General features: G+C 32.8%; 4 protein-coding genes across 4 annotated transcripts in view; 1 reads left to right on the top strand and 3 right to left on the bottom strand.

The window, feature by feature from the left end:
* LOC100184103 (phospholipid scramblase 1) overlaps positions 1-3,583 on the bottom strand; it is a gene marked incomplete in the record, with an annotated part of 5,062 nt that extends 1,479 nt beyond the window's left edge. The window contains 7 exon segments of the mRNA XM_026838289.1: positions 1-110; positions 459-620; positions 1,361-1,484; positions 1,768-1,864; positions 2,323-2,365; positions 2,792-3,090; positions 3,400-3,583. Of these exon segments, the coding sequence (XP_026694090.1) occupies positions 1-110; positions 459-620; positions 1,361-1,484; positions 1,768-1,864; positions 2,323-2,365; positions 2,792-3,090; positions 3,400-3,415 (851 nt within the window).
* Positions 3,584-3,863: 280 nt separating this feature from the next.
* Positions 3,864-5,925, bottom strand: LOC113474994 (uncharacterized protein C1orf131-like). The gene is made up of 2 exons (XM_026838290.1): positions 4,807-5,925; positions 3,864-4,478 (listed from the first exon to the last, which is right to left on the bottom strand). Exons 1-2 carry the CDS (start codon positions 5,254-5,256, stop codon positions 4,257-4,259), a joined length of 672 nt encoding a protein of 223 aa, XP_026694091.1. The 5' UTR covers positions 5,257-5,925; the 3' UTR covers positions 3,864-4,256.
* A 1,659-nt stretch (positions 5,926-7,584) lies between these two features.
* Positions 7,585-9,960, top strand: LOC101243096 (trefoil factor 2-like). The gene is made up of 5 exons (XM_004227025.4): positions 7,585-7,901; positions 8,335-8,430; positions 8,896-8,949; positions 9,318-9,401; positions 9,754-9,960. The coding sequence occupies exons 1-5, from the start codon at positions 7,850-7,852 to the stop codon at positions 9,825-9,827; spliced, it is 360 nt and encodes a 119-aa protein (XP_004227073.1). The 5' UTR covers positions 7,585-7,849; the 3' UTR covers positions 9,828-9,960.
* Positions 9,961-10,763: 803 nt separating this feature from the next.
* LOC100181768 lies at positions 10,764-13,739 on the bottom strand. Its single transcript, XM_002126782.4, has 7 exons — positions 13,562-13,739; positions 12,946-13,133; positions 12,432-12,592; positions 12,215-12,290; positions 11,866-12,008; positions 11,435-11,567; positions 10,764-11,319 (listed from the first exon to the last, which is right to left on the bottom strand). Exons 1-7 carry the CDS (start codon positions 13,636-13,638, stop codon positions 11,225-11,227), a joined length of 873 nt encoding a protein of 290 aa, XP_002126818.1. The 5' UTR covers positions 13,639-13,739; the 3' UTR covers positions 10,764-11,224.
* Positions 13,740-13,787: the final 48 nt, after the last annotated feature.

Genomic DNA, 13,787 nt, shown 5'->3' with positions numbered 1-13,787 from the left:
TCCATTGGAAATTGGACACCAAAGTTATCGGCATCAGTAAATGCTTCTTTGATCAACCCAGTCCATTGCTTTGATATTTTACCAACAGATACGTCATCCTTTGTCATAACCTGAATAGGAAATTGTTTTTTAAGATGTGTCAATTTTTTACTTTTTTTGTCGAAATTTTAACGTTTAAAAAAAGTTGGGTTCTATTCTACTTGGAAATTGCTTTTATTCTATTGCAAAATTGGTTATAATAAAAAACAACTTCACTTTTTTTTGGTAGCGAATTTTTTTTCTGTTCAATTTCGGTAGCATAGATTGAAAAATGTTATAACCAAAAGACAGATATAGTGACAAAAGAACCGTTGTTAAAACCGCTTACAGTTAAAAACATATTAACATTGAACCCATAACCTCCACGTTAGAGGCAGACAAGGTAATAACTACATAAGTAATAAAGAACATAAAAATACCTTGAATTCTACATCTCCACAACCATTACATGTAAAACACGGGCCTTCTATTTTTAATACCACTTCATGATTTTCATTAAGAATGTTAAACTTTGGTAAAAATAAATCCCAAGTTTGCTCCACGTGCCCAATAACTGTTCCAGGTGGTGAAGAGACTGTCATCTGTAAAGAGATGATTTTAGCTATTAATATATAGTAGGGTGGAGGAAGGACACATTTTAATTCTATTTTTTCTCGTCCCATTTGGTAGTAAACAGAGAACATTCAAGGAATTATTAAACCGTTTTCTCACGAAGTGACTACTTTCATAGACTTAAACCTTTTTAGGAAATATAATTTTAACAAAAAAAATTTCAATATTATAAATAAAATTAGCTAACAAAAAATCATTGTTGTAAAATGAGAAATAATTAAAACTTCCGCTGACTGTTCCAATGCAAGGACTAATGTAACATGATACATAAACAGGAAATAACGCTCTCTGTTGTATTACACAGATGCCGCCTAATTAGTTGGTGCATGTAGTACACCCATGCAAAACTAAGCTGTATTCTCCTATGTATTCTACATAAAATTTATTCTTACAAAAATTAAGTAGAAATTTCCCTGCTTACTGAAAAACTTTTATTCAAACACCACTAAAAGTAATTAAATGAATGTAACTTGCTTTATCCTTGCGTGGTGGGAAAGGACAGTCATTATAACACAAGTTCTGTTTTACACACCTTATGCCAGCTTAAGCATTAGCAAGTTACATACACCCAAAAAGTTACATACACTAACTTATAAGCTGGGTGTATGAAAAGGTGTATAAAACAGAACACCTGTGTTATAACGACTTTCGTTTTCTAGCTCTGCTAGGATAAATTAAGATACATTTATCGATTCATTTAGTTCCTTACCTGTTGCTGGCAACATGGGGTCCAGCAAGAAGCACATCTAAGTGGACGTTCCAAATGGACAATTTCCCTCTGTGAGTTATCCATTATTTTCATATCAAAACTTCTGCATGGACCACAGCATTGTCTGTAAAAGAAACATGTTTACAGTTACATGAATGTAACTTATTTTATGTTCATGTGGTTGGAAAATGACAGTAGTTACAAAACAGGTTTTCTGTTTCATAAAATGCACTTACAAAGTTACCTACGTAGCAACGTAAGTGGGCAAAAGGCGTATAAAACACAACAGCCACTGTTGTCCGCCATATGAGGATAAAGCAAGTTACTTTTAATATGACTTTGACAAAACAGAGTGTTCGTCATAAAGAAATAAAATAAACTAATAAATGAATTAATAAACCAGTTACCTTGTACAGCAATCATTATCTTCAACAGCAAAATAAACTTTTTGTCCAAGAGTGTTTTTCACCTCGTATTTGTTGTTTGTCTCAAAACCAGTAAACGCTGTGAATTTGTAAAATTAAAACTGATTATTGGACACTTGTATAAGGTTAGTGGCGTAGCCAGGAGGTTTTAGCTTTCAGGAGTCGTGTTCTGACACCGCATTTAAAAAAAATATATATTAAAAAAATAAAAACATTTATATATATATTTGTAAAATTGCCCCATCCCTTTTTTTCCAATTCAATGTAACATGTTTTAACAACTGCTTTTTGTCAGTTTGTCACAATATATCCTATTTTTTCGTTTTAAACATTTCTTAATCTTTGTAACCATAATTGCAGAGACAAATAAAAGTTATTATTATTATAGAAAAAGCTCAGTGACTTTGTTGACCTCAAAAAAACACTACTAAGCACTTATGAAGTGGTATAAGTGCCCGAAGCACTATTGTACTGTTGTCAGTACCTCATTTGAAAAAGCTAATTAAATTTGTTCATCTGATATAAGACATTTCTTACCTTCGAGGAGTTCTACTTTTTGGTGAACCAAAAGCTGGTCAACCTATAAAGTTAAGTTAATATTTAAATGATAAACATAATTTCCTATACTGCTATAATAAAAAGGTGCAAAAGTATATTTTATTTATTTTTGTCATGACTTTTTGGGGCCACAAGCTAGTCTTATACACACTCAATATTTGCTAAATATGTTACAAATAAATTTGGATAGCTTCTTAAATAACATTTAAAAGTGTATATATATATATATATATATATATATTCCATACCCGACAGTTTTATTAGAGACAGACAGTAAACAATTTAAGCATTTTTTGATGTTGATGGTAAAAATTGGTATTCAAATGTGTTTTTATAAAAATCTAAAAATGTGCAGGATATTTTAGAATAACCCAAAAGAATTGCATTATCGATTCGCAATTTTTCATTTGTGACCTGGTAATTTAAAACTTAATACAGGGTTATTTACCTGGGTAAGATACTCAAGCCCCGGGGGGCATCCCGCCGCAGCTTGGGGTGCAGCCATCCACTGTTGGGGTGGGGGTCCTCCAGGTGGGGCTCCATAACCCCCTTGTTGGGGGGGTGGGTAACCCCCTTGTTGGGGCGGGGGGTAGCCCCCTTGAGGTGGAGGGTAACCCCCTTGCTGAGGTGGTGGGTAACCCCCTTGTGGAGGCGGGTAACCCCCTTGTTGTGGGGGTGGGTAACCCCCTTGTGGGGGCAGGTACCCCTGTTGGCCAGGGGGGTAAGGTTGGGGTGGACCTCCATATGCTGTGAACAAAATTGGTTCTTTAAATAAAATTAAAAATCGTATTGAATGAATGTAACTTTTTTATGGTTATTTAATATATGCAAGGATACATTCATAATTTCCCAATTGGCCATTAAAGAACTAATAAACTTCGTTAAATGAATTATACTGTGCATGTCACAATATAGCATACAATTTAACCAAGCAAATATACAACACAGCCCATCGTATAGGTAAATAGGTTTAATACCGCGCTTTGACCATTTATTCTGTCTTCTAATACTATATATTGCACAATTTAAAAATTAACTCATTCAGTTCATACTTACATGGATTCTCCGCCATCTTCTTTCTAAAGTTTTCTAAAAACAAGGCCAGTAAACGTAACTTACACGGCTACGTTCTAATTTACTATCATGTGATTTTACAGGGAAACTCCTTTACGTCATAATACTACAGAAAATACCGGTTGTTTGCGTAATATTCAGCAGTGCTGCCGGGTATATTTCGGAATTTATGATTTTGTGATAATAATTTTGGAGTATAAAACGCCAAAGTTAAAATATATGAATTACTTTTAAATTTAACTGTTAAAATAACGCCACACAAGTTTTAAATTAAATATGCACCTAAACCTCAAACAAATTAAATTTGCATAAATATGGAGATTTCTTAAAACAAAAGATTGCATATTTGATGTATTGCAAATTTAACTGCCTAAAGCCCTAAACAAATGCATTTTCATAGCAAACCAAATTATTTGGATAAGGATAACCGCAAAGCATTCGTATGATAGCGGAATACTCTTTTTATATATTTTAATTTAAACACAGCGATGTTGACAGCAAAAAGTGTTTGAATGCATGATTGTAGGATAAAATGCATTCTATATATTTATTTTATTATTTGAAGTGTAGCATTGTATTGGTGGGTATATTTTTTTGATAAGAAATCAGTGACCAAACATATTCGCAGCAATAAAAAATTACAAATCCGCTCGAAAAAAATCAAATGCATGTTTGTTTTTTTTAATGTAACATGTTTATCTTTGAGTGACTGATCAAGTACTCTCGTTCTTACAAAATATTTCACATTAACTTCTTTAATTCTGTCACGTCAACATTATAAATTCACATAATTCCCATCACATGAATCTCAATCATATGAAAACTAAAGCCTACACTTGTTATTTTGTCTTCATTGATTTAATATCTCTTTTTGAAAGTTTCAAAACACCACCAGTATATTTCCCAACTTGTCCGAAAGTCTGTACTTTGTTGGATTCTTGCCAAAATATTGCGTTATTCGATTTCTTTTCTTTTTTCTTGCCGCGTTTTACAGTTTCACCACTTTCAGTGAGTTTTGTTTCTTTTTCTATTTTCTGTTTTTTCTTTTCTTCCATTAAAACCTAAAAAACATTACGATCGTGTTATACAACCGTGATTTGGATTCAAGGCTACCACTGTGGCAATATGTGTCCTTGGGTCACTAATATATGTGTCCTTGGGTCACTAATGAATTGTCTAAATCATCAGCTATAGCTATAAATAAAGACAAAAAAATGTATATAAATAAAAGCTATCACCCACAAAATTACATACGTGATTGTGGTAACTCGTAAGCGGGAACGAAGTGTATAAAACAGAACACCTGTGTTATAACATAACAACCGTCGTTTTCAGGGCCTTGGAAGATAAAACGAGTCACATTTAAACCTTTCAAAAACGCCAACTCACTTTATAATTAACATATTCGCGTTTCTTTGGTTTGGCACCGAGCTCTACTGCCCTCTTCTGTTCCAGTTTCCGCTTGTCTTCTTTAGAGAATCCTTTTAATCCAAAAGAAGAAACATCAAACTGCAGTTTTTTGAGCAATTTTCTGGATTTTAACCGCCCATCTGTCTCTGGTGCCGCGCTTAGAACTTGTCCTGCTTTTTGTATTGTCTTTGGCTGTGTTGTTTTCCTCTTTTTAAACACAACAACTTCAACGTCCCTTTTCTTTGTTTGTTCTTTTTCAATCTGTTTTATGTCATTTTTGTCTGCATATTCATCATTATATTTTTCAGGTTTATTCACTTTATTGGATGTTTTCGTTTTAGCTTTATTTTCATTTTTTACTTGATCAGTATTTTCATTTTTTCGAATTTCTTCCAAATAGTAACTATTCAAATCTTCAACACTTAACATAATGAAAAAAAACCTTAAATTTATAAAGTTATTAGTTAATTTTAGGAAATTTATTAATTCCACAATGTAATACAGATGTATAAGTAGAGTACTGTGGGGTAAGACGGTATATCTTTAGCACCCAATTCCCGTATTTTCTAATCATGTTTTACACAATTAACACCAGTCTTCTAGAGTCCTGAGGACACAGTTATTATATAATTGTGTATATAAATATTCTTTGTTTACTTCCGAATGGGATGAGCAAAAATGGGAGCATGTCTCATCTTACCCCACCTTACCAAAAATAAAGATGATAAAATAAATTGTATTAAATCAATGTAACACAGTATATACATAGCATTTTAGTGATTTTATCATAAAAAAAAGCTTTAAAAGAGAATTGGTCAGTACGAACATAGGCGTAACAATTATCAGTTCTATATATATACTTAAGTTGTAATAGTAACTGGCAGCACATTTTTAAATGACAACAGTGCTAAACTTGCATTGAAGTAACTCAGTAAGGTTTTGCATATTTAGGTAGAGCAATGGATTAATTGTGCCCGGTTTGAAGAAAATAACAGGGAATTAAGCCTGATTACTACAGTAGTATTGGCACCTCATGATGGGAATAATAAACAAATAATAATAATAAAAAAAGATAAATGTCAAAAAAACACATGGAGCACAAATAAGAATTTCAATCAAATAGGAAAAGTCAAAAAAAATAAGTAAGACAAGAGGCATAACGTTTTTTTTTGTGCCTGAAATCTTACATAACATTGCTAAATTGCAGTGACACTCTTAGTCGTAGCCATTAAACATAGGAAACTTCATTGATTAATGTGGTGAATACTTTAGCTCTGCTTGTTTGTGGTGTATACTTTAGCTCTGCTTGTTTTTATAGATACCAACAGTGTAAAAGTTGTTTTAAGGATTAAAACAAGATTCCTAAACATATATAACCTCTGTTTTAAAGGACCCATATCACTACACCTATGAATCAGTTATACATTATCTATTATGCTTTTTATTAATACACAGTTTATGGTGCCTGTTTAAATTATCCCTCTGAGTAAAAGTCTTTTTGCAAATCTCGCATTCAAATCTTTCTCCTGTATGAATTCTCTGATGTCGTTTTAAGTGTCCAGAGTGCAGAAATGCTTTGTCACATACATTACATATATATGGCCTTTCACCTGTATGGCTTCTCTCATGTTTTCGCAAATTTCCACAGTGGTTAAATGTCTTTTGACATATGTCACATTTGTATGGTCTTTCGCCAGTATGTATTCTCATATGCACAACCAAATTGCTTCGTAACATAACAATTCTATCGCATATTTTGCAAATAAATTTCCCGTTTTTAGTTACTTCTGAAAACTCGCATAAAAGCTTGGCTTTGTCCCCAACCTTATAAATGCTCATGCTCCACTTTTTTTAAGTAAAACCTTACAAATGATCACTATTCGTTGCTCTAAAATTAAAACGTCTAAAATAAAACGTTTGATATATATATATTATACAATAAGTATATATACCACTAGTGAAAAATCCTACGGTACGTTACAGATTAGGCTAGTGGAAAGTGTTAGAGATTGGTAGTTTGGGGTTAGGGTTAGGGTTTAGGGTTTTTATGAGTTATAGAAGTTAGGGTTAGCTGATAACGTAGATCGTAGAGAAAGAAAGGATTTTTCACTAGCACCGTAATTAATTTTATATATATACCAGATAGCTTTTCAAAAACTTTCAGTAAAACGAAACCTTAATACTATATACACACAAACAGCTAAAATAGCAATTGAATGTGTGAAAATTTATAAAATGTCGCTATTATGCCAGAAACACATTGTTTTAGAACGCAACATGTTTTCAAGGGAATTCCCCCTTTTTCTGGATAAACTGTGTTGCCAAAAAATGTTCAATTATCATATCGTGTTCCAAATTATTACGTGCCAGCGGAGCTACATCTATATTCTGCAAGTTCTTCCCAAAATAAACACCCAAAAAATTGTATTTGTGGTAACTTGTGAGCGTGCACGAAATGTAGGAAACAGAACAAATGTGTTATACCTACCGCGGTTGCTGCGTAAACATTGTCGTGGGTGGGGTGGGGGAAGATGGGACACGTTTACAATCTATTTTCCTGCTCCATTTGGTAGTAAACAAAGAATATTCAAAGAAGGATAAAACCGTATTTTCACAACTCCACAGACCGTTGTTAGTTGTTTAAAACAGGATCCGAATATTTGGATGTGCTGATGTGCTAAATGTGTCCCATCTTTCCCCGCAGTACTATATTTGTTGCGACCGTTGAATTTGGATCGGGCGCTAACGCTACTGCGCATTAGGTCAGAACGAAAACGTTCGTGAGCAAAATATAATTATAGATAATGACCATCACGGCCTTCTATCACGACATGTTAAATAGCCACCACGTTGCACAAAAAACAGGTTAATCATTTCTGAACTAATTAAACCTTAATTTGGTAAACACATTCGAAAGCTTTGGCTGCTGAAATATAAATGTTTGCAGTGCATTAGAGTAACAGCATACAAGTAATAATTCTCTGACAGGTATTTTTCAAGTAAGCGTTATAAAGTTAAAGAAATGTCAAAATTTGTTCTTCTGGTGGTTTTCCTTGGCATGCTATGTATTGCAGGTATGATTTGATAAACAAAATGTAAAGTATTACAAATTACAAAGTATATATACAGTAGGATGGGGGAAGATAGGACACTTTTTAACTCTATTTTCTCGTCCCATTTAGTAGTAAACAAAGAACATTTAAAGAATTATAAAACTAAATCCTCATGACTCCCATAAACCGTTATTAATTGTTCAAAACACGTTTAAGATATCTGGATATTGTGTGCTAAAGGTGTCCCATCTTCCCCCCCTACTATATATATATATATATATATATATAGGTAGACCTGAATGAATAAAATTATTTATCCTCCTATGGCTTTAGCAACTGTCTTGTCCAAGAACACATATGCCGACAAGCCTTGAACCCATAACATCTTGGTTAGAGGCATGCGCGCTAACCAACCTTGCTACGGAATCGGTCTTAACATTTAACCATTAAACAGAAACAGCAGCTAGAGACTGTGATAATGGCAATCCTCAGCAGAGAAAGAATTGTGGGTGGGGTGGTATTAGCAAGAGGGAGTGTGAACATCATCAAGGTTAGTTATTCTCAAACTTTTACAATGACGGCCCAAAGCAGGCGCCTAACATGGGTATGCAGGGCATGCGTGTTTGCTCTGGAATAGATTATAATGCCAATGTAAAAATCTGAAAACATAGTAACAGGTAAATTGGTCATAATGCATCAATTGAAAGTAATAACTTGAGCATATAGCTTAAAAGGGCATAATGGTTTTCTAAAAGATAGGTCCACTGTAGTTATATGACCCAATACACACTTATTAAGTTTGTGAAATAGGTTATTTTGTTAGCAATTATAATAAAATACCTTATTCATACAGGTGAAAAGTAATTTAAAACTGCTCAAAAAACAACTAATATTATAATTTTTAATAACTACAAGCATACTACACCAAGAAAATATTTATTTACTCTTAATTCCAATGCGCTAATTATTTAAATATGTGCTTACTCATTAGAGCTTTGCTTTCTTGTATTTTCAGATTGTTGTTTTGATGAATCTGTACCAGGAGTAATATGGTGTTTTCATAATAAAGGTGAGATTATATAGAAACCTAATGATATATTTAAATACTAAATGAATGCTTCTTTCTTATTTATCCTTGCATGACGGGGCAATGACAGTCTTTATAACACGGGTATTCTGTTTCATACACCTCGTGACCGCTAACAAGTTACCACATATGTGACTTTGTAGCTAATTATTTTAGTAGTGAATGCCTGTACATTTAGACAACCCATAAGGGACCACTGGGTTAGACAAATTGCAGTTAAGCGTCTTGGTCAAGAACACACACCCACAATGGTAGCAACGCCAAGCTTCGAACCTGTAACCTCTTAGCTTGAGGCAGGTGCGCTAACCACTGTGCAATAGTGCCAGGTAATAAATTCTGTTTCCTTTTAGTTCGTTGTGACCGTGGGTACCCGCACCAAAGAGTCAACTGCGGTTGGGCAGGCATCTCAAGAGCAATGTGTGAAAGAAACTGGGGTAAAATATTAAAATTAATTAATAAAAAATATTTTTAGGCTGCTAAAAAAAGTTAATGGTTTCGCTTTCCTCTTTTACTTAGTAGTTTAACCTGTTTTTAACATCTGTTGCTTTGCTACTAATTTTTTTTACATAACATAAATATTGTTTATCTCTTTGAAAACAGTAGCAAAGATAAAATTGTTAATTAAAATGACAACAAAACGAAAGTTGTTAAAAACACGTTTAAGAGTTAAAAACTACTTGAGCAAACGTTTTTTAAAAATTCCAAAATTTCCTACTTTTTTAACAAAACAACAGTCAATAAAAACATGCTAAAAACTACTAAATGTACTATTCTTACTTTAATCAGATTGCTGCTTTGATGATAGTGTTTCAGGAGTACCATTTTGTTACAAGCATGACCGGGCTAGGCAAGAAGAATAGTCATTAACCTGAAATTGCTGTAATAAAATTAATTGTAAATAATTTAACCATGTTATACTGTAGCTTTATTAGAGTGATATTTAAGTTTAATTTAATTAAAGAAATTATGAATAAAGTCTTCATTATCACGACCGTAGAGACGAAAGAAATTCATTAAATATCACTCCAATAAAAATTCATTTATTCATCCAAAATAAAAAAAAAATTATCATTTTAAACCCAGATTGCAATAAAAAAAGTTCGGACGTTGTGGCAAAGCGGTGAGCACATCCATATTATAACAACTGCGATTGTCCCACCACATAAAGATAAATAAGTCACATTTATTCTCTAGTCCTAAAATTCCACTTTTGGTTACATTATAAAAAAAAAAACAAGTATAAATGAGAAGTACTCACAGTTGTGGTTTCAATGTTCTGTGCCGCCAATTCTAAAGGTGTTTTAATTATTATACCAATGTCACAGTTCTTCAAACGTACTACATATATAAAATTTGAAACTGCAGATGTAATTTAAATGTAACTAGTTACATTCATTAAAATTTCTAGTATTTTATGAAACCGAACTTTGAAATACACTGCCTGCTACATGAGTTTAATTAGTTGTAAAATTTCCTACTCAAAAAACATGCATAAAATATTAAACTTCTAGTTACTGTAAAACACTTTGTCAGTTTCTGTTTGTACAGGATTCTAAATGCGTGTGCTGTCTAGTATAAAAGAAGAAATTGCTCCAACCCGGTGGTCCCTCATAGGCTGCATAATTTTTCAGCTATACATTTAAAAAATGCCCCCAAAATAATTACTCAAGTTACATATGTGATAACCTGTAAGCATGCACAAGGTGTATGGAACAAAACACCCATGTTTTACAACTGTCATTGCCCCGGCAAGCCAGAATAAAAAAATTTAAATTGCAACATTCAAAAAATACAAGAACTTTCTTGTTGTGTTTTTAATGTTGTAGCTGTAATATACACTTGTCACAATAATTTAATTTCACCCCGACATAATAAAGCTAACACCATGCACATAGTACACTAGACATTCCAAACCATAATTAAAGTCATATGCAACCCTTGGTGCCAGTAGCGCAGCCAGGGGGTGTACTGGGGTCAAAACTTTCCATTTTAAAATAAATTAAAAATCCAAGCAAATAAAAAAAAATTAACTTTGAAACCCTTTTCACATTATTTTTTTTCTGGTAGCACTACTGCTCAGAGCCATAATCAGCAAATAAATACATCCCACATAGTTAAACTGTTTGTACAAGCAAATTTTACACCAACTTTAACAATTTGCCAATGGAAAAAAACATAGATCAAAAGAAATAAATAAGACACATTTTGCACACAGTACTGTAAAGAATACAACTACAATATAACCCTGCATTATTAATTACTTAGTAAACATTTTAAAAAGATTGTTAAACAACGAAAAAGGTTTTGGATTGTACAAGTCATTGCTGTGTTCTTGTCCACCAAAACTTTGGCCTAAAAATAAAAAAAAATATCAAAGCAGTATATCTCTTTCAGACTTATAACAAAAACAAACAATGCTTTATTTATTGATAAATAAACAAAACTAATTTGTTAAGTTTCAACGTACTGTTTTCTTGAGTTGACCCATCGGAATTTTTACGTTCTGTTACTGTGTGTCTACTGCCATCTGGTGTTTCCGTAATCACAGTTATTTCCTCGTTGCCGTGAAAATCTTTCTTTGTTATTCTTGTCTCAGAGGACTGCAAGATAAAATTGGGGGCCGTTTTTTAATTGGGATAAATAATTTAAAAACAACTTACTTAGAAGGGTTAAATAATAATATGCTATTTTGTTTAATACGTGCTTACTCATTATAGCTTTTCTCTCATGTGTTTCATGTATTTTCGAATTTTGTCCATGATTTAGAACGCATCATTTTTAGAAAAAAAATGATAAAAAAACATTCAAAACAAAAGAATAAAATATATTTTATTTGGAAAATTGATTTAAAAAATTAAAATTGACTTCTAAACATAAACAATATTAAGAAAAAATTACCCCGTCACTTCTTCTTATTGTTGACCGTGTTTCTTGCCGACCGTGAAATTGGGGCATGGGTGAAAAGGTAGATCCCCTCCCCACCCCATTATCTTTATCCAATATCGATTCTAACCCCTTTTCCCCCACATCTGCGTCCAAATCTTAACATAAAAATAACATTAAAGAGAAAATATCATAATAATGTTGAGTTACAATCAGAACAAAAATATTTTAATTAAAATGTTTTAAAGTTTTTTGATTGGTTTACATTTTTTTAAAAGATTTTACATTTTAAAGAGTTTTATGGTACGTTTATTACATCTACTGTCTTCATAAGCTGTGTATTTAACAGTTTCTTATGTCTTACCAGTGTCTTCTTGTATTGCTGGTGGACCATTTTGAAAGAAAGGGGAAAATGATTGGGCAGAAAAGAAGTCAGAAAACTGCAAATAAAATAAAGATATTTAATTTTTATTTATCTAATTCTCTATAGTTTTTTGTTGTTGTATTGAATGGGTGACAATTTGAACAACCCATAAAGAACCACTGGCTAAATCTTTACCAGACCAAGACAAACAGTTTACCAGAGAATCCAAATCTCTAGAAGTTCCTGGATGACTTGGTATCTGAGAGTTTTCTCTTCTTAGAGATGGAGTATGATCCTCATGGCTGGGATTTTTTAATATTTGGTCTCTGAGAGATCGCTTTGGTTTTCCAGTTGAATTATTTTCATGCTGGTAATTTCCTGTGATATTGCAGATAATTTAGACAAGTCTGCCCTATTACCCTTTACCAGTGTTTTAGAGGTTTTTGATTGGGATACAAAAGTTGTTTTCAAAGATTTTAAAATGCAGGAAAAACTGGCACGGGGTGTATGAAACAGAACATCCATGGTATAACGACTCTCGTTGCCCGCCACGCGAGGATAAATAAGTAACATATGTTGCAACTTGTGAGCAGGCACGAGGTGTATAAAACAGAACACAATATTTTGTGCACCCAAGATAAAGCAAGCTACTTTCATTCCTTCATACCAGGCAACACAAAAAAACATTACATTGTAAAAGACTTAATTAAAAACTGCAATAAAGCTAATACCTTCATCTTGATATGGCAGTGCTGGAAAACTGTTCATATTCCGATTAAAACTTCCCATCATTTTTTCCATTGTGGTAAAGAGGTTGTCAAAACCATCGCGGTTAAATGGATCGGAGAAGAAGAAATGAGATCCTTCTTGATTAAAATCATCATTTTCGTCATTATGTGTTGGAAACCATTGGTCTTCTCTAAATGCAATGATTGAAGTGTATTTTTTATCCTCGCATAGAGTTACCACAGTTAACATGGGTGTTCTGTTTCATCCTCTAATGTTTTCTATTACCTTAATTAAATAAAAAAAAAATTCCGTTTTCCGGCCACGGGGGATAAAGTAAGTTATATGCATTGAATTAACTTTCAACACAAAGTGCAATGGTAGTGGATGTACATTCATATTATATATGGTTCAGTACTTCAATGAATGGTCACTGCAACTAATTTAACTTACATTTTTAGGTAAAGAATAGTGGGCAATACACTTATAAAAGCACCATTCATGAGTTCTGCCGAATTCGTGGTGTAAATACACATTAAATACTGTTTAAACTGTGAAATACTTGTAAACAACATACAATATGTTTTGCCGCCAAAAAAAGTTGTTGTAAAAACATCATACCTATTGTAATTTCGATCTGTGCTTTCGTCGTTAAATCTCGAGTTGAAAACGCTATCAAAAAAGTCTTTAAATTTCATTTTGTTTGCTGTGCAATCTTCTGCAGTATTTCACTTTTTGGAACTACAGGGACAGTTACTTTAAAAGCTGACTAAAACAATGATGCAAGAAAAACGTAACATAAATTGTTGTTGACAAAATAAGGGTATTTCCCTTCATCAGGACTTCT

This window comes from Ciona intestinalis, unplaced genomic scaffold (genome assembly GCF_000224145.3).
Source record: "Ciona intestinalis unplaced genomic scaffold, KH HT000070.2, whole genome shotgun sequence".
Taxonomy (NCBI): Eukaryota; Metazoa; Chordata; class Ascidiacea; order Phlebobranchia; family Cionidae; genus Ciona; species Ciona intestinalis.
The sequence above is the reverse complement of the archived record's forward strand: the minus strand, read 5'-3'. Positions and strand labels throughout refer to the sequence as shown.

Excerpts from the sequence above, each read along its gene's own strand:
- LOC100181768 (XM_002126782.4), bottom strand. The coding sequence starts at position 13,638 with ATGAAATTTAAAGACTTTTTTGATAGCGTTTTCAACTCGAGATTTAAC. Across the intron at positions 13,134-13,561 it reads ACAGATCGAAATTACAATAG|AGAAGACCAATGGTTTCCAA; the intron begins GTATGATGTTTT and ends CATTGCATTTAG. Across the intron at positions 11,568-11,865 it reads CAATAAGAAGAAGTGACGGG|TCCTCTGAGACAAGAATAAC; the intron begins GTAATTTTTTCT and ends TTTATCTTGCAG.
- LOC113474994 (XM_026838290.1), bottom strand. The coding sequence starts at position 5,256 with ATGTTAAGTGTTGAAGATTTGAATAGTTACTATTTGGAAGAAATTCGA. Across the intron at positions 4,479-4,806 it reads GCGAATATGTTAATTATAAA|GTTTTAATGGAAGAAAAGAA; the intron begins GTGAGTTGGCGT and ends AATGTTTTTTAG.
- LOC101243096 (XM_004227025.4), top strand. The coding sequence starts at position 7,850 with ATGTCAAAATTTGTTCTTCTGGTGGTTTTCCTTGGCATGCTATGTATT. Across the intron at positions 8,950-9,317 it reads ATGGTGTTTTCATAATAAAG|TTCGTTGTGACCGTGGGTAC; the intron begins GTGAGATTATAT and ends GTTTCCTTTTAG. Across the intron at positions 9,402-9,753 it reads AATGTGTGAAAGAAACTGGG|ATTGCTGCTTTGATGATAGT; the intron begins GTAAAATATTAA and ends TACTTTAATCAG.